Below are 18,401 nucleotides of genomic sequence, written 5' to 3'. Positions count from 1 at the left end.
GACGGGACACACACATATAAAAATGATCGTCCAAATATAAACACATCAATAAACAGGGTGCGCAGCATCTTGCGAGGATCCATTTGAACTGCTCGCGTCTGGATTCTTTCTGTGGCATATGTCTGGCTTTATATTTTAAATGGTAATCAGACCTCAGGAAGAATCCAGCGTTAACTAAAGCATTAGGAGCGGCAACCGCACAATCAATCCTCCCAGAGTGGCACTACTCCCTAAGAGATTCTTCAGCGCAGCAGCGAGCATTTTATCTCCAGGAAATTTAAGCCCAGCCTGGCGTCGTGGTGGTGATGTTAGGCTGCAAGCAGCCCCCTTCCTCGGTAGTTTAAAGCGAGAGGCACCAGGCCCCTTTACGGTTTCCAATGATCCGTGATAAACAATAACACGTCTTTTATTTCTCAAAAAACGAGACAATCAAATAAAATGAGCAGAGCCTGAGCATAAAACACCGGGCGAGCCGTGGCTTTATTAATTTCGTGAGACACACAGGCTGCGCGGGGAGGTGAGCAGGCATTGCTGCCGGAAAGCCCAACCGCGGGGAGAGAGGAGTGATAGTAAAAGCTTCATCTGGACACCGCTTCAGCCTAGGTATAATAAACATCAGGACCGCCGGGCTGTTTTATAGCGGTGCGTGTGATAAGAGGGGAGCAAAACTTGGAGCCAGCACCAGCAAAGCCCGCTCCTTCCCCTTCCCGGGAGCGCGGCTCCCGCCTGGGCGCAGGCACTCGCCCATGTGGGCGAAGCGTGCGCGGCTGTGTGTATGGAAATCCATATTACACATTAATATACATCTACCTCCCAAATTCAGAGGTCGACCTGAGAGCAGCTCGGCGCATACGAAACCAGACGGGGAGGGGTTGCTGAGGAGGCCCGGGCTTCCATTGGCTGCAAGCGTCTGCCGTGGTGCGGGGGTATCTCTAATCATATTCAGCATGTTTTGCACAAGAAATGTCAGCCAGAAAGGGCTATCTGCTCCCTTCGCCAAATTATTCCACAACAATGTCATGCTCCGAGAGCCCGGCTGCAAACTCTTTTTTGGTAGACTCCTTGATCAGCTCGGGCAGAGGGGAAGCGGCGGGAGCAGGAGGCGGAGGCGGAGGCGGAGGCGGCTACTATCCCAACAGTGGTATCTACCTGCCACAAGCGTCCGATCTGTCCTACGGGCTGCAAAGCTGCGGACTTTTCCCCGTTTTGAGCAAACGCAATGAAGGTACTTCTCAAAGCATGGTCCCCAGCTCGCACCCCTACGTGTCAGGGATGGAAGTGTGGCTAGACCCCCCCCCGGTCCTGTCGCATGGAAGAGCCGGAGAGCCAGCAGGCCACCTCGTGCTCCTTCGCTCCAAGCATTAAGGAGGAGAGCTCCTACTGCCTCTATGACTCAGAGAAATGCCCCAAGGGCTCGGCCGCCACAGACCTCGCTCCCTTCCCCCGGCTGAGCGCCGAGGTCAGCCCGGCCAACAGCGGCGGCGGGGTCCCCGTCCCGGGCTACTTCCGCCTCTCCCAGGCTTATGGCACCTCCAAGAGCTACGGCGCGGGGCCGGCCGGGGCTGCCCCCTTCCCTCCGCAGCCCCCCGGCCGCTTCCAGACGCCTCCATCTTTGCCTCCCGTCCCGGACGCGGGGAGGAAGGAGGACGAGGAGCGCTCCCCCCAGCCCCTTGGCGTGTGTCTCCCAGAGGGAGGACGAGACTCAGGCTTCATCTTCCACGGCAGAGGAGCTCTCTCCGGCTCCGTCAGAGAGCAGCAAAGCCTCTCCCGAGAAAGAGCCCGTAGGTAAGCGAATGATGATGGTGGTGGTGATTAAAAGAAAAAAAAAAAAAAAAAAGAGGGTGGTGGTGGTGGAAAAAAGCGGTTAAGGATCATAGTGGCATCACGATGCGAAAGGAGGATCCCAGCTGCCCCGCGGGGCTGCCAAGAAGCGCTGCTCAGACTGACCTTCTGAACTTTGCAATATTCGGGCACGGGGTTGCCGTAAAAATTAATGTCCATCCTATAGTTTAAAACCCTTAGAGCCTCCGCTCTGGGCAACTTTAGCCTGCATGCTGCTTAAACATATAGAAAAACAAGATCAGTCTTTCCCCTGTGATGTGAAGGTGCCTACCAGATAACAGAGATGTTTGTAAAGCATCCAAAATAAGCAATAGGCAGTGCCAATAAATAAACCTATTAACGCGGTAAGTTATATTTTACGATCCTGAATGCTTTTCGGAATAACAGCCGCGTTGAAATGTGCCATCTATGAACTGCTATCAAATTAGACTGATGAATGCACCGCGAATATCCTTCAGCGTCTACACTAGATAACAGGATTGTTATTTATTCATTTGCCTATTTATTTCCCTTTCGGGTCCCCATGGTAAAAAAAACCAAACTCCCCTTCCCTGGGCGGCAGACTTTTCAGACGATTCCCTCCGGCCGCATTTCAGACGCCCTGTTATTCCTTCCGGGCGCCCCGTAGGAAAATAATAAGATCAAAACAAAAAAGAAAGCGGAAAACTACTAGAGAGCCAACCCCAAACCACGAGCCACTCTGAGCCATCGAGGGATCAGTGTTACTTCTTTCCCAGCCAGTTCCACCGACAGGAGTAAACACCCTGCAACAGGGGATGTTTAATTTTTTGGGGTTTTCTCCCCCGAAATGGTTGGAAAAGAGAGGGCCGGGGCGCAGCTCCCCGGGCAGGCAGGGGCTGGAGGCTGGGAGGCTCCGACTCCGCAGCTCACCTTGTTTTCCACCTCCAGAGCACACTTAGAAAGTTCAGATCCGCAGGTTTTGGTTTTTTGGAAGCAGGTGGCCGGGGAGGTGGGGGGGGGCAAATAAGACTCCAGGCCATTCACCAAGCCGCCCCCAGTAATAGTGGGCTCAGAGCGGCCGAGGGGGAGCGGGTAAAAAGCCTGTTTGGGGGGGGTTAGAGATGAACTGCCCAGCAGGGCATGCTGCCCTGCCGGAGGCTGCCCGGAGCTTTTTGAGCAGAGGCAGATTTTTTCGGGCGGATTCAGGACTTTTGGGAGACCACTTTGAAGCTCTCAGTTCCCACAAGAACACCCCACTTTCCAACTCCCCGCAGCTGGCGGAGCGAGCCCCCCGCACACGCACAGACATACACACAGATGCTCCTTCAACCCTCTCCCCTCCAGCTCTTTGCCTCCTACCCGCTGGTAATGTCCCTTTTTTACTTTCTCAAAACTAGGCAATTCAAAAGGAGAAAATGCAGCAAACTGGCTCACGGCAAAAAGTGGCAGAAAGAAACGGTGCCCTTATACCAAGCATCAAACTCTCGAGCTGGAAAAGGAGTTTCTATTCAATATGTACCTGACTCGTGAGCGTCGCCTAGAGATCAGCCGCACAGTCCACCTCACAGACAGACAAGTTAAAATCTGGTTTCAGAACCGCAGAATGAAACTGAAGAAAATGAACAGAGAGAATAGGATTCGGGAGCTCACAGCCAACTTTAATTTCTCTTGATGAACCTATAAACACATCTTTATGGTTTAAAGAGCCAGTATCATTTTCCTAGGCTGTAGTCATCCGCACCTGTATGGATTAACGATATTAGACGTTCTCAATATGTCCTTAACCTCTTAAGAGCTACTTTGGGGGGTGGGGGCTGTGGGGGGGCGGACTGAAGCCACGCTAATGCACAAAATGCCGTGCGTGAACCTCCCCGCTTCCTTCAGCCTTCCCCCGGGCCGATTTGTTCCTTTAAGCTTTGAAACCCAGAAATACCATTTCGTGAGCTGGAAATATCTTCCCCTCCCGCCCCATCTCTCTCTGAAAAGTAAACAAGCTTGGTTAAAGGCGCATTCTTTTAAATTTTAAGCGGTGTAACTTTGTATGTAGCTGCACAATGAAGAATTTAAGCCTTGCCATATTTCTATACATTGAGAGCTTTTCCCCCCTCTGTTTTTCTTTTTCCCCCCCTCCCCCTTTTTTCCTTCGAAAAACAGGACTTACAATAATGAAATGCAGGCATCCTTTAAAAAGGCTTCATGGGAACGGGTGTTAAGAGCGATTCTTTTTTTGCTTTACCTTAAAAGTCAATATTACAGCTTTAAAATGGGCCAGGAAAATGAAAGCTTTTCTCTTTAAAGGTATAAAAGAGTTCGTGTTGCTCATGGACTAAATTATGACACTTACCTCTGAATTTCTCTCGCTCTTTCTGGTTGTAGATATTTACTTAATGTAGTTTTGCTTAAATATGTGGAATTAGTGATTTTTTTGTCTATAAATAACGTTACCGTTGGTAACGCATGACAAGCACACAGAAATTCCCCCTTGTGAAGAAAGCAGTCACTTTTTCCTCACTGATTTCACTGAAAATATATATATCCTGAACATCAGAAGGACTTTATGAGCCAGAGTCTGAGATTGCGAGGGAGAATATGTTCGTCTTCCTTTATACTGTGAAGTTACATACATTAAGGGGTCAAACATATAGGTGAAAAAATTAAAAAAAAAAAGAGAAAAAAAAAGAAGGGGAAAAGCTATAAATACAGATATGTATAAATGTCTATTATTATTAAAATGCCGATACTGTTTTAAGCAAATGCATTCTATCGTTATTATAAATGTTAGTTCTAGCTATATCTAGTTCTTACCTTAAATCGGAATAAATTAATATTGTAATGCTGCTGTGCGTGAAAAAGACGATGTTTATGTTCTCATAGAAGAATAAAAACCCGTGGAAATAATCCTTTTAATTTTACCTCTTTTTGTGACTGTTTATCCTCAGGTTCTACTTTATGTCTTCGAGAACTTTTACAACAGGAATAGTTGCCTAACCCCCCTGCAATTACTTTAGGAATCTATTTAAATATTACCTAGACGGTCGTAATTTGTCTGGGCCATATAGCGATGGTGCTCTAAGGTTTGTCGGCTTTTGTTCAGTTTTATGACTTGCTAGTATATCTGGATTGTTGCTGTCTTGAACGAGTGGTTTCAGTTGACTGAGGAGCTGCATAGACTGAGGAAGCAAATTACTATTTCTTGAGGGTAGGGAAACGATTTTTATTTTTTTCTTTATCAAACACCTACAAGTGTGCGGAGATCTTTAACTCCAGAGGACGGTGACAGAATTCTAGCTTTATCTCAGGGCTGAGAAGAAATCGTAAAGGTGAGCGCATGGGGAGGGGGGGACCCCAGCCTCCCCTCCCTGCCGGCGGGCCCCTCCAGACAAGGCTATTCCCTACCTGGCTGCATGTGGAAGAGCTTATTTCGCCCAGGCTGCTTTTTTGCATCCTCCCTTCCTTGCTGCATGTTTAGCTCATAGCCTTGCACAAAGGGAAGGCAAGAGGAGGGCTGGGGGAAAAGCGACAGCTAATGCTGCCTTGCAGGGTGTATGTATGCTGGGAGCGGGGGGGGGGACAGACTTTGAACCCGGGTTTCTTGGGAGCCGTTAGCTTTTCATGATGTAACATTGTCGTGCACGGCCTTTTTCTTCCCGATTGCATCTGCATGGAGAGGCGAAAGCTGCCCGCGGCGGGGGGGTGGGGGGGGTGGGGGGGTGGGTGTTGTGTTATTATATTTTTCTCTTGTTTTCATTAACCCACCCGAGGCTGGCCGGGGGGTGCGGAGGGGCGCCGGCGGGGCGGGCGGGCAGAGGGATGTTTTAGTCATGTTTCTGGTTTTATTTTCGTAGCGGGATCCTTGCGTTAAGGACCACGGCAATGGGGAAAGTAATAATTAGCGCCTGAGAACTGCTCTGTGGTTTAGGTAGTTTCATGTTGTTGGGGCTCCACCTTTCTCTCTACAGCACGAAACTGCCTTAATTACTTCAGTTGATATCATCACCAGGTATGCTTGGTGCGAGGGTCCTTTCTGCCCGAAGAAATCTTAGCGCTGAAGTGATCTGTAGGCGTCAAGTCCCAATGCCATTGTTCCCCATCTGCAACGGAGCCTCCTTTGATTCCTCAGATAAACACAGCAGCCGAGGGGGGAAGCTTGACAAGTTCTTCAAGGTTAGCTAGCTTCTAAGCGAGTCCCTGCCTGCTTGCGGGGTTTTAATATATCTCGTAGGCTGCATTCAAGGTCAGGTGCGTTTTTGCATTCTGCCCGGCGCGGGTCGAGCTCGGGGGGCGGGGGGGAGGAGGGGACTGTTTTTATTTTTCTGCCTGGATTTATTAAAAAACAGAGACCCAAAAGCCTGCCAAGGGGAGGGGGTGGGGAGAGATCAAGTCTACCGGCCTCGCTCCGTGCACCATCACAAACAAGTCCCTGGAGCGCAGTGCCCGCGGCCGGGCGGACCCCACTCGCGGCGGGGGTGCCCGGCCCCGCCGGCGGCTGTCGCTCCCGTGGCGGGTGACTGGTGCCCGCCGGGGCCTGTGGCAGGGCTCCGCCAGCCCCGCGCCGCCGCCCGTCGGGCCCACTCCCCCGGGGCTGCCCGGGGGCGCCGGCTGCCCCGCGGCCCGCAAGGCCTCGGTTACGATCACGATTGCGGCGCGGGCGCGGACGCTCTCCGCGGTGGCGGAACGGGCAACAGCGACCTCTCCGGGCCCGCCGCCGCCGCCGCCGTCTTTTGTGTCCGCAGCGCGACTGCGGGCAGGGGCGGCCTCCCGCCGGGCCCTCCGGCCGGCAGCCAGCGCCGGCGCGGCAGCGGAGCTGGCCACCGGCTGTAGCGGGAAGGCGGGCAGAGGAAAGGGCAGCAAACTCACTCGCTGGGAGTTTATTTATATATATGTATATATATATATATATATTTAGTAAGCGTGGTTATTCTTGCCTAAAAAATAATAAAGAACTAAAAAAACCAACCCACTATAAACTTTTTCGAAACTCCAGGCTGGGCTGCAGGCCCTCGGGGAGGTTTGGATAGCGGTTTTAGCTAGACCCGCCCTAGCGGGTTCCTTAGAGAAGCAGGCGTCCTCGGCTGGGGCAGGAGCAGAGCTCTACATCGCAGTCAAATTTAAGAGCTTTTGCCTGCCTTTGCACACACTGCGCATCTGATGGCTATCTGCTGGGTCTGTGTACATATGGAGAGTGTATATACAGTGTATATGTCTGTGCGTGCCTGTATGGCGTTTGTACATATCTTTACCTCTGCCCTTCATTTCCCCTTTGAATCGCATTAGCCTGATTGGTACTGCTTCCCCCCAAATTCTGAATCATTTTTTCTCTCCGCTGTGCCAAAACTTCTCCGTGCATTCGTAGCACTGGCGATTCCGTGAGAGAGGTTTGCAGTGGCAGGAAACCCTGGGGAAAGGCGATCCTGAACTTCCCGTTCAGGAGAGATCGCCAACGCCCGCGAATTCCTGCCCCGCGTCCGCGGACACTCCGCGCCTCTGCGGTGCGTGGGTAATGGAGCAGGGCTTGCAGATGCCCCGCGCTTAAAAACCGACGGGGTCCTTCCTGTTGCAGCCGAGGGTAAGAGGCAGCAGAACGGGAGCTCTGCTGATTTGGTTATATCTGCATGGAGGGCAGGGAGCATTTTTTCATGCACGATGGTTCCAGCGGTGCTTCGCTCCTGGGAATTCCGATTTCATATCGCAATTTGATGTGAACGTCTGTTTCTGCCCTGTTTGGGGTCTTTTGCCTCCGAGGGTGTAAGCCACCAAAACCTTCAGTAATTTGCAACGCAAATTGTAGGAAGCCCACGATGCCCCCGCCAGCCTTCGTGGCTTGTACGCAGAATATACTTCGGGGAAAAAAAGGGTCGAAAAGGGTGAAAAGGGAGCCGGGTGCTGCAGTGTTATTATCAGTAACGTGACTGCATGAAAAATGCCTGTAATTATTGCCTATATTCTACCTCTTGCCTTCTGTACGCCCTCTCCTGCCGCTTGGATGCCGGCAATGAACAAATGCAGAATTTTACAGGGAAATAAAAATGCAGGCACGTTCTTTTAAACGTTTTTGTTATTGTTATTCATTTGCTATTATTTTTGGTGAGGAACCAAAAAAATGAAACCCGCTGCAAGTTGAGAACCCAAATTCGAATATAAACATCCAGGACTCCTGCAGCTAAGATTATTTTTTCTGAATGGAAAAAGGAAGTTCTACAATCACATTTCACCACAGCTGACTCTTAATAATAAATACAAATGACGTCGAGTTCCGTCTTTCCAGGAAAGAAATACAATTATTTTTTTTCTATTACGGCGTGTCTATACAATGGCCAAAAAAAAAAAAAATAGCAGAGGAGAGCTTTATTTGCATTTTTTAAATTGTTAGAAAATAACGGGCTCCTTGTTTGTGGAGATCTTGCAACTGTTCCGTAATTTTCGAACTCTAATGGGGGATAATAGTTTCATTATGGGCCTTTGTAATCCTGAACGGGGGGAGAGAGAGTTGTTAAAATAGGATCTCTGTAAGATTTCGGATTAAACTGTTGGGAAGACATGAAAAGAAAAAGAAAGAGAGAAGGAGAGAGGGAGAGAGTCAGCCCCCATAGCGATGTAAAACTAATTAGAACCACACTTTCGCATGCACAATATTTACACGTGATTTTAATTATTACTCAGCCGTCCCTACCATTTGCTGGGCTCTATTTTCAATAAAAGATATTTCGAGTAAACTGAGCCTTTCGCAGAGATTTTTTTGTGACCCTGCATCCCACTGACCACGCTCCTTCGCCAGCCACGGGGATAAACAGCGTGAGCGTCTGCCGGAGAAAAATCAGGGAGTCACAGGCATATTTGCAAAGCGCTCAGCCACGACTTTAATTCCTAACACTGGACTTGGATCTGGCCGCCTCTTACTTTCCCCCGCGCACCCTCCCCTCCTCCGCGGCGGACTGTAACCCTCCGCTCGGCTTCCGATGCCGCTAGCGTGTGTCCTGCAGTCAAAGGAGGTGCCAGCAAATAAATAATTATATTTGCACATAAATTTGATTCACCAGAATGCGGGACGGCCGACTGCGAGCGCCCCTTTGATAGCCGCCCTGAGAAGCAGGGAGCCTTTCGGCAGCGGGGAGACGGGGCTTTTTCTCCATTTTCCCCCCGCTGCTTCCTTGCATAGTTAAAGAATTAATCGTCGTGATAAATACCGCCGCCCGGCTCTGCCCGCGCTCCTTCCCTCCCGGCCAGGACGGCGGCTCCGCGCTGCTCCGCTCCGCGCCACCCGGCCCCGGCTCCTGTCCCCGGCCTGGCAAGGGGGTCCCCGGCCGCAGCGGCCCCGTCCAAGGGCAGGGACAGGCAGGCGCGGCGGGGAGGACGAAGACGGTGTTTCGGTCACTGCCGCGCTCTGCCCGGCGGGGTGGGTGGTGAAGTGCAGTTTGATGCGGGCCAGCCAAAATACCGAGCCAGCGCCTGCCCCGGTCCTCCTCCGGCCGGGCGGGGAGGGCCGGCTCGGCGGCGCAGTTTCGGAAAGGGGATACGTTGAATTTGACTTTCCGCTGCCAGCTCTGAGCCGATCGGAGCGGTATTATTTACAGTGAGTTCCCAAACTAAACACAATAGTATAATTTAACCTTTCCAAGCACTCGTAAATTTTTACTGCTGTGAAACACAGCGATGCAAATGAGCGCGCTCATAGTTACTGACTTAATAACAACCCCGTGGCTCCCGAAACAATAACTCCTTATGAAATATAATAAATATATATTTAAATACAGTATACCGCAACTGCTATTTTGCCTTTTTTTTTATTGCTTCAATTATTGTATAATTTTATGTGAAGGTCTCCGATCACAAGGGTGGTGGTAGGGTTTTTTTTTCGCGGGGAACACGACCCACTGATGGGATGATTAATTATGATATAAAATAGTCCGCTTAAACGGGGTGGAGGGGGGGGAAAAGGGGAGAGAGAGAGAGAGAGAGAAAGAGGGAAGGGGGGCTGTAATACGGAATCTGATCTTTTAATCTCAGTTGGCCACAATTAAAACAAACCCCGCTGTATAACTCAAATATGCCTTTGCATAAAAACATATGGCCTCGCTATAAAAATTATGGCTGGAAAACACTGACCCATTAATAGCCCGCGGACTGATTTATACTTTATTGTTCTGCTCCCCCGCCACGTGACCGGGGCAGCCAATGGGCGCCCGAGCTGCCCTCAACTTATTACTGACTCTACTTCTCCGCCAGCACCAAGTTGTTACGTGAAACCCGCAGCCCCGAACCGCGGCGGGTCCGCCGCCCGCGCCCGCCATGTCGGCTCCCGGGACCCTCAGCAATTACTACGTGGACTCCTTCCTGGTGCCGGAGGGGGACGAGCTGGCGGCGCCCCGCTACGCCCCCGCCCCGCTGGGGCCGCCGCCGCCGCCGCGGCCGGCGGCGCTGTCCGAGCACCCCGAGCTGGCCCCCTGCAGCTTCCAGCCCAAGGCGCCCGTCTTCGGCCCCCCCTGGAGCCCCGCGCACCCCGCCGGCGCCAGCGGCGTCCCCGCCGTCTACCACCCCTACGCGCACCACCAGGCGCCCGTGGCACCGCCCGACGGCAGGTACATGCGTTCGTGGCTTGAGCCTGTGCCGGGCTCCTTGTCTTTCCCCGGGTTACCTACCGGCAGGCATTACGGCATTAAACCTGAACCGCTGGCGGCCAGAAGGGCTGACTGTACCACGTTTGACACTCACACTTTGTCTCTCTCTGATTATGCTTGTGGTTCTCCTCCAGTTGATAGGGATAAGCAAAGCCACGAAGGCGCATTCTCTGAAAGCAATGGAGAAAGTGAGGCAAACGGAGAGAAACCGCAGATCGATCCAAGTAAGTGGAACTGCGAGGGTAATGGACTTCAGGGCGCTGCGCCGGCCGCGGGGAGGTGTCGAGGCGCTGGGGCTAATTACGCGGCCGAGCACCGGCTGCTGCTGCTGCCGCCGCTGCTCCAGCTCGCCGGGCTCTGCGATCTGCCACGGCCAGCGCTGCCTGTCGCAGGCTCGAACGGGATCTAGGATGGCTCGGGCTTTCCAGGCTGAAAGGAAAAGAAAAACCCACCCTACAACTGCAACTTAAACAGAAAGAAAAAAAAAAAAAAAAGGCAAAAGACGCCACCCCGGCCCCAGGCACCCCGGTAAACTCCGCAGGACGTGCTCGCATCCTCCTGCCTGGCCGCGCTCCCAGGCGTGGGCAACCGCCGGGGAGAGAGGGGGTGCCCCAGAAAGCATTGGATGTGAATCTGATCTCTTTGAGACGGCTCGCAGGCCGGGGCAGCTATTGCGGGGCTGAGAGCAGAAACCTCGCCGTTGACTTGGTGTCCCCTCCTCCCCCCTTCGTCTCCTCGGTGAAAAACCCCAGGCTGGATGCTCTCAGGGCTGCGGGACTGATGGCAGAGCGCCTCGGGATTGCTATCGCGATTAACGCCGTGCGAATAAGGGTCCTAAGCGGGCGAGGTTTTAATTATGCCAGCTGTAAACCGACTCGCCAGCTCCCTGGGTCTTGCCAGTGATGACACGGGAGAAGGTCGATATTAAAAAGTGAAATAATTTCGATGACATGTTGGTCTGGCTGGTCACTCCCCGGGCTGGCAGTTGGGAGCGGGGGGCGGGGGGGTGGTGGGATTGGGGGGGGGGGGGGCGGGGGAGGCCAGGAAGGAGGGAGGGAGCTACCAGAGAGAGAGAGAGAGGAGGAGAAAGTATTTTAAAATTGCATCCTACAAACAATAAAAAAGGCGAGTGGAGGCGGGGGCGGCGGGGCTTTGCCGCGTGTAGTTGCGTGTGACCTCTCCATGTGTCTGTATTTTGGAGTCCATTGTGCCTCACCATCCTCTGTGTCTGGGGAAAAGAGCGCCACGTCCTAAACCCCAGTACCCCAGTATCGGGACACCTCCGCGGCTGGTCCTGCGTGCGTCTCCCTCCCAGCCCCCTCCCTCCCCCCGCCACCGAGCCTGAACTTCTCCTGTTGTTTTCGTTGCAGATAATCCAGCTGCAAACTGGCTCCACGCAAGATCCACCAGGAAAAAGCGATGCCCTTACACCAAGCATCAGACGCTGGAACTGGAGAAGGAGTTTCTGTTCAATATGTATCTCACTAGGGACCGTAGATACGAGGTGGCCAGACTCCTCAATTTAACTGAGAGACAAGTGAAAATCTGGTTTCAGAACAGGAGGATGAAAATGAAGAAAATCAACAAAGATCGAGCGAAGGATGAATGATGGCGACACGCGGGTTAAATTGAAAATGCATAAAGTTTAAAAATATAAGAAAGAAAAAAAAGTTAAAAACAAAACAAACAAACAAAATACCCTCCCCTCGAGCTCTGCCATGCAATGCGTCTGGGTCCAGGCCTCATTTTTTTTCCCTTGGCAAATTCTGATTATGATTGTACCTTGTCACAGAGGCCAGTTTGCCAGGACAGGTACAGTAAGACTTTTCATTTTCTAATAGGAAAGAAAAAGGGGGGCATTAGCACGAAGAGGCTGTTTAGCTGGCTTGTATAAATCTACCTGTTTCTTCACTTACGGAAAGAAAAAAAAGAAAAAAAAAAGGAAAAAAACTACCTTTTCATAATGCACAACTATTTACAGACTGTATAGTTTAGTCTACGTAGCTAATTTTATTCGCTCTTTGCGCGGCAGAGAGATCTCTGCTTTAATACTTGAACACTGTGTTTTATTGTGGTAATTATGTTTGTGACTCAATTTATGTGCTTGGGTGCTGTACCGGATGTAATGTTGTAAGCTAGAATTCAATTTGAACTCAGGTTGTTTATTATAAAAATTGCATAGAGTATAGCTCTGTAGTGTATTAAGTCTTTTCTGTATAATTAGACAGTTAACCTTTGATTGTAAAATATATATTATATAAATATCCCAACGCAAAAAAAAAAAAAAAGAAAAAAAAAAAGAAAAAAGAGTTCGTCCGGGATGTCTGAGAATTACGGTTCTCAAAATCAAGTCATTTTAGTATGCACAGTTGATACATATAGAGTACTGTCTTTGTCGGTTGTATATATAATCTATATATTAAAAGAAGTAAATAAACAGACTAGCTTAAATATTGTTTTTGCACCAGTGAGCAGTTATCAGATTTCGGAGCTATACGTATATGTGAAAAGGGTAACTACCTATGGTTTACGTTTTAATTTTAATCGAATGATTTGATGGTTATTGTAATGAAGGTTAATTTTATTGATAATAAATTATACAGTATAAAAACCTACATTTGGTTATTGTAAATTTGTATCGAATTAAAAAAATAAATCTGGGAAGTTATGTTGATGGAGAACGTACACTGTCTATTTTGAAATAGTTACCTCATGGCCTACTGACCAAATCGTTGTGTTGAAATTATATTTAACTTTTTGCCAAATAAAAGATATTGATTCTTTTATATTTTGTGATGTTTTAAGATTATTAAGGAGGGGTTCTTCTACGGCACACAGAATCTCACCAGCTAGGGCAGCTGTGGAGGCGAGGTGAGCAGCGGTATTATTTCTGAGCCAAGACAGTCCCCCGGTTCTGTAAACGAGACCCCAGGTGATGAAAATTTAGGCTTATTTTCGTCCTAACTGGGTAGATTCAGGTCCTAAATGCCCTTGCTTGGCTGGAGGGGAGGCATTGCTCCCCCCTCCCGGGTATAACTTGGTAAGCGGGCGCTCAGCAGTGCGAGGGGGGAGCCCCTTCGGGCGGCGGCGGGGGCACAGCCGCGAGGTAACGCGGTTTTAATAAATCCGCCTGGCGGGGCGGGCGGGATTCAGGACCAAACCAAAATGTCCGACGTTTTTCAGTGCGGACAATAATGTAAATCAGCCCAGACAGCGACATTTAAGCCGAGATGGTTAATTAGCCTCCACCAGAAAATGTCCAGCACTAAGTGTGCTTCAACAAGCTCTGTGAGAAGGCTCGCCTTACCAGCGCCTTCATTGTAAATTCCCTTCTAGAGATAATTGCCCATGCAAAATATGTTTTTTTCAAACATCATCTATTTTCTTCCTTCCCTTCCCTTCCCTTTACGTTTGGGATTTTTTTCCCTCTTTTTAAATATCTCGTGGCAAATAAAAACAACCCGTTGCCTTTTACTAGCGCCTCAGATTATACATGTATGTATAGATATAGATACAGATAAAAATTTACTGAAAATTACGGTAGAATTTATGCTGTCAATTTCACTCGCTGATTTAGCCGAAGGAGAGAGGTGGGCTGGCACCAGGCTAATGCACAGAAGATAAATAGGATTTATTAAAAAAAAACAACGCAGAAAGAAGGTTTATTTGGAGTGGAAGATTTCCATACACACCCCCATTGCACCCACCCCTCCCCCGCCGCCCCAAGCCAAACCAAGCTCAGCAACAAAAGAAAATAGCGAAGTCTGTGAGCTTGCTGAAATTTACCCTTGTTTTGGGCGGACATCTTACTGCTCAGAGTAGATATCCTCCATAATATGAGCCGCAGCACACTTCTGCGTCACACCGACCCTTGTTTGCAAATATGTCGAATAACAATAAAAGCATTCTCGTTTTACGGAGGTACACTTACACATATATATGTACTTAAAGCAAAATAAGACGGAACACACTTATGGTCTTGGCAGAAGCTGTTGTTAGGAAAATTCAGAGCCATACAGTGCAATAAAAGAAAATGACTGCTGTAACCGTTTATGGGGTGTAAAACGCTGCAGGGCTAAAGACAAAACTTAGGGAGCCGGCAAGAAGTTTACAGATGTGCAGAACTGCGGGAGAGAGAAAAAAAAAAAGCTTTCGGCTTCACCTTAAAAAAAAAAATCCGGGATAAGATTTGATGAGTTCTAATTAGCAAAGGGGAGCTCGTTCTGGTGTGCACACACACAAAAAGCCCCTAATTGATCCCTGAGCCAGTATTTGGGGATGCTGGGACGCCCTCTGTTGTTGCAGACAGAGGCAACTTCAAAGAATCGGCATTAAGAGTGTGTAATAAATGACGGGTCTGCAAACTGTCTGGAATTCGGCTCTTAATGAGTTTACAACTGTCCAGCCACAATTAAGATTTTCTACAAAAGCCTTTTCATTTGTTTTGTCTGGCTGTTTTAGATAAAGCGGGCGAGCGGAAATAACAACCTTTTATTGGCCTTCCCCTGCTTAAATCCAGGCTGGGAGGTGGACATTTATCTTCCCGTGCGCTGGCGGGCAGAGGCGCTGGCTCCGCGGGGCCGACGCGGCGGGGCGGCGGTGGTGGCGGCCGGCCGGCGGCAGGTGGCGCTGTGAGCCCGCGAAAGAGCGCGCGGCCGCCCGCCATCAAGCGCTCGGCCGCCTCCCCGAAAGCTCCTAAAATGTCGACTTTATGGGAGCATAACTAGGGTCGGAACCGCCGGTGTGGTATTCGCAAAGGCCGATAGGTTTGAGTTGTTGGGGGTTTTTTCCCCCCTTATCCCGGGAGTACGGTGAGGGATGCACCGCTGCCACCGGGTGTGGTTAGGGTGGCATTTTACGCCTGGCCACGCTCGTTGCACTCGTGGTAAAAGTCAAGCTTGCTCTGCACCAAGGACATACCCTGCATTTATTATTCTCAAAACAGCAAGGCATTTCCTAGTAGCTGACAGAGACGGACGGAGCCCTGGCACCGAACTGCCAGCTCCTCTTCCCCTTGCCCCAAATCTTCGCCCTTCTCCGGCGAAGCTCTGAGCCTGCAAACAGGGTGTCCCGATCTCCCGAAGGGCTGGTGAGAACTGAAATATTTGGAGAAAGGGGGAATCGAGGAGCTCGGGCAGGATGGAAGAGGGTCTTCCCCGATCAGCCCGGGAGGAGAGCGCCCGAAGACCTTCGCCCTGGGGGCGGGGGGCGAAGCGACGGGTTCTCCAGTGTCCTCTCGCCCCGCGTAGCTGGAGACACAGCCGTGCGGGGAAACGGCAGCGCCGCAAACCTCTCGTCTGAAAATTATTTACCGGCCAGTGAGATTCCTCAACAGCTGTCTTTGATACAAATAAAAATCCCTGCCTGTGTCCCCAGCAATTCCAGATCTGTGGGACCCGTTGTAATTATATGATACAGATGCTAGCAGGCTGATGCTCTGCAAACTTGACGTGTCTCAAAGTCATTCCTAACTTCTCGCCTTCTATTTTGATTTCCTCCAATCGTTTTCGTATTTTTTTCCGTTTTGCTTTTGTTGGCTTTCGTGCCTTGAGAATGAGGCTTAGCGAGGAATTGCGGAGTATTTTCAGACTGCAGTTGCCAAAAGAGAGGGGGATAAACTAATTGGAAGGAAAATAAAGGCAGGAGGAAAGGAAGCAGAAAATGTGGGCTGAAGTATGAACGTTGTATTTTTCAAGTTTAAGCCAGACAACTAAACAAATCGCTGCACAGTACTCCGTAACAAAACTACTTTCTCTGTGTTTTATTTACTTTTCCTTAAATCAAAGCCAATCTCTTTATATCGAAGTTCAGCATCGGGAAGGAATGCAAGCACTGAGCTATTTTTCCCCCGCACTGTTTCAGAGATTTAATTCTTTCCAGGGATAAAGAACAACAGCCACTCCCTGCTTTCTAACAAGAGTCTTCCTATCAAATGTTTGTCTACAATGGCATTGCTAAACTTATTATGATTAATTATTTTTTTTCCTCGAGCAGTAAAATTATATTGAAATTAAAAAGTGTTTATGCGTCGTCATATTGAGTAATAACTTGGCACAGTACGCTCCATTATAATTGTGGATAAATTACGGCGGGAACAGATTCCAAAACAACAACATCTTCTCTAGTATGAACCACATCAAGATACTGCTTAATACACAAGCCATAATCATGTAGTGCTCCCAGGTCGCTTATAACTTATGAGCACCATTTTATCACTACCTTTTACTTCCCGGAAAAGCTCAGAAGGCAAAGAGAAGTAGTCCAGAGCTCACACGAAAAAAAAAAATACCACGAATCCCGCCTAGAGGATTTTTTTTTAATCGTGTGAGAATATTGCGGTGGTTGAAACCTTGCAGTCTGCTCCCATTCGCCGTTTCCTCGGCTGGGAAAAAGAAAAAAAGAGAAGGAAAAAAAAAGAAAAAAAGAAATTAAATTAAATGTATGTTTTCAGGCGCGGGGATGTAGCCTAGTTTTGGAAGCGACAAAACTGGAGATTACAGAGGCTGTTTCAGAGGTAGCGCTATGCCTAACACGCAGAGGGTGGGGAAAGTAAATAAGGTGGAGGGAACCCAAGTCTGGGGTTCTTTTAAATTTATTCAGTGAAGACTTTTTGAGAAATCTTGGGGGTTGGCTGGAAAAAAAAGCTGAAAGCAAAATATGTTAAAAAAAAAAAAGGTGGCGGCAGTAAACACACACACGCAAAGAAAAATACATAAATGTGCAAATTGTACAGAATCAGAGAGCTCGAAATACAACCACCCAGCTAATCTAAGTCGTTCTACGCTATCCATATTTAAGTCTAGACATTGGTTATATTTGCTGTTTCTTTCTTCTTGCATCTTGGTACGTTGTCACTAGAGGAGCAATTTATTGGTCTAATGTCATCTACTTCAGCCTCTTTGATCTTCTTGGTCGTCGTCTTGTTTGCATCGCATTCGTTTAACTTCTTGGGCCTTTATTTCCTTTCCAACAGCCTCTTCTGCCGGCGTGTTCCCACATCGCGATTGCGACCGCGGGGATATTGTCTAATATTGGCGAATTGGGAGAAATAACCGAATAGGGCTCTTTCACCAGCTTCTGCCTTACGCCTGCAAATAATAACTGCATATTCACGTACTTAATACTTGGCAAATATCTACATACAGCCGCCACATTTGAATGCTCTGAAGCACCAATATCTTAGGGATCCGGCTTTAGAGAATTTACTTGCTTCTGTCAGTAACCTGTATTCATGGGGCTGCAATAACCGGGCATAAAGAGTCCCAAAGGGTTCGCGCGCGCGCGCGTGTGTGTGTGTGTGTGTGTATATATGTCATGGAGGTGTGTGTGGGGGTAGACGGTGTCCCACGTTTACAAAACGTAAAGTTTAGGGTCCGTGCGAAATATCACCGAGAACAATTTTAACTGGTGAGAAAGTCTTTGTACACGGGGCACCAAACTATAATTGAAAGGAGAATTTCCGGGGCAATTCCATTGTGCTCCTTCCAGTTTATGATGTGCAATACAGGCAGGCAGTAAAAGCTGTCTTTACCAGGACTCCCTGTCTGAGGGAAGGAAACTCATTTTACGATCCGTTTAAAGGAAGGGCACGGTGCAGCATCCTCAATGGAGAGCCATTCGCATTGTTGGGGAGCCCAGTGTTTAGAAAAGCAGCGGCGCTCCCCGTCATCTGAGCGTGCCGCCGCCGCCTCACGCGTCGGGCTGTAAGGTACGTTAGGGCAGAAAGGTAAAAAGGGGCGGCTGAGATCTGAAGCCATTTGTAGGCGATTTCTTCAAATCTGGGGATTTTGGTTGATTTTGTTTCTTCTTTTCGAGGCGCTCAGAAAGTTAAGCGCTGGCATAATTATTTTTTTCTTCATTTTTGGTGTTTGGGTGGTTTAGGGTTTTTTGTTTGTTTTTTTTCCGGGGAGGGTGCCCGTGTTTTTTCCCGGGGGGGGCTGGAACCCGGCGAGGCTTACTCCAGGGCGCCGCCTTGGATTTTCA

At 49.3% G+C, this 18,401-nt stretch overlaps 2 protein-coding genes and 1 long non-coding RNA gene across 3 annotated transcripts; 2 read left to right on the top strand and 1 right to left on the bottom strand.

The window, feature by feature from the left end:
• The first annotated feature begins 963 nt into the window (after positions 1-963).
• On the top strand, positions 964-3,517 carry HOXA10 (homeobox A10). The gene is given in 4 exon segments (XM_005237179.2): positions 964-1,290; positions 1,292-1,660; positions 1,662-1,785; positions 3,201-3,517. Coding segments are annotated over 4 exon segments (1,095 nt in total). The 3' UTR covers positions 3,476-3,517.
• Positions 3,436-4,973, bottom strand: LOC129784546 (uncharacterized). Its single transcript, XR_008747401.1, has 3 exons — positions 4,831-4,973; positions 4,148-4,284; positions 3,436-3,717 (listed from the first exon to the last, which is right to left on the bottom strand). It is a non-coding gene; the product is annotated as an uncharacterized LOC129784546 (long non-coding RNA).
• Positions 4,974-10,056: 5,083 nt separating this feature from the next.
• On the top strand, positions 10,057-13,156 carry HOXA9 (homeobox A9). Its single transcript, XM_027786436.2, has 2 exons — positions 10,057-10,642; positions 11,789-13,156. The coding sequence occupies exons 1-2, from the start codon at positions 10,090-10,092 to the stop codon at positions 12,025-12,027; spliced, it is 792 nt and encodes a 263-aa protein (XP_027642237.2). The 5' UTR covers positions 10,057-10,089; the 3' UTR covers positions 12,028-13,156.
• The last annotated feature ends 5,245 nt before the right edge of the window (positions 13,157-18,401 follow it).

This window comes from Falco peregrinus, chromosome 5, assembly GCF_023634155.1.
Source record: "Falco peregrinus isolate bFalPer1 chromosome 5, bFalPer1.pri, whole genome shotgun sequence".
NCBI classification, from domain to species: domain Eukaryota; kingdom Metazoa; phylum Chordata; class Aves; order Falconiformes; family Falconidae; genus Falco; species Falco peregrinus.
This window is presented reverse-complemented; position numbering and strand designations above follow the sequence as displayed.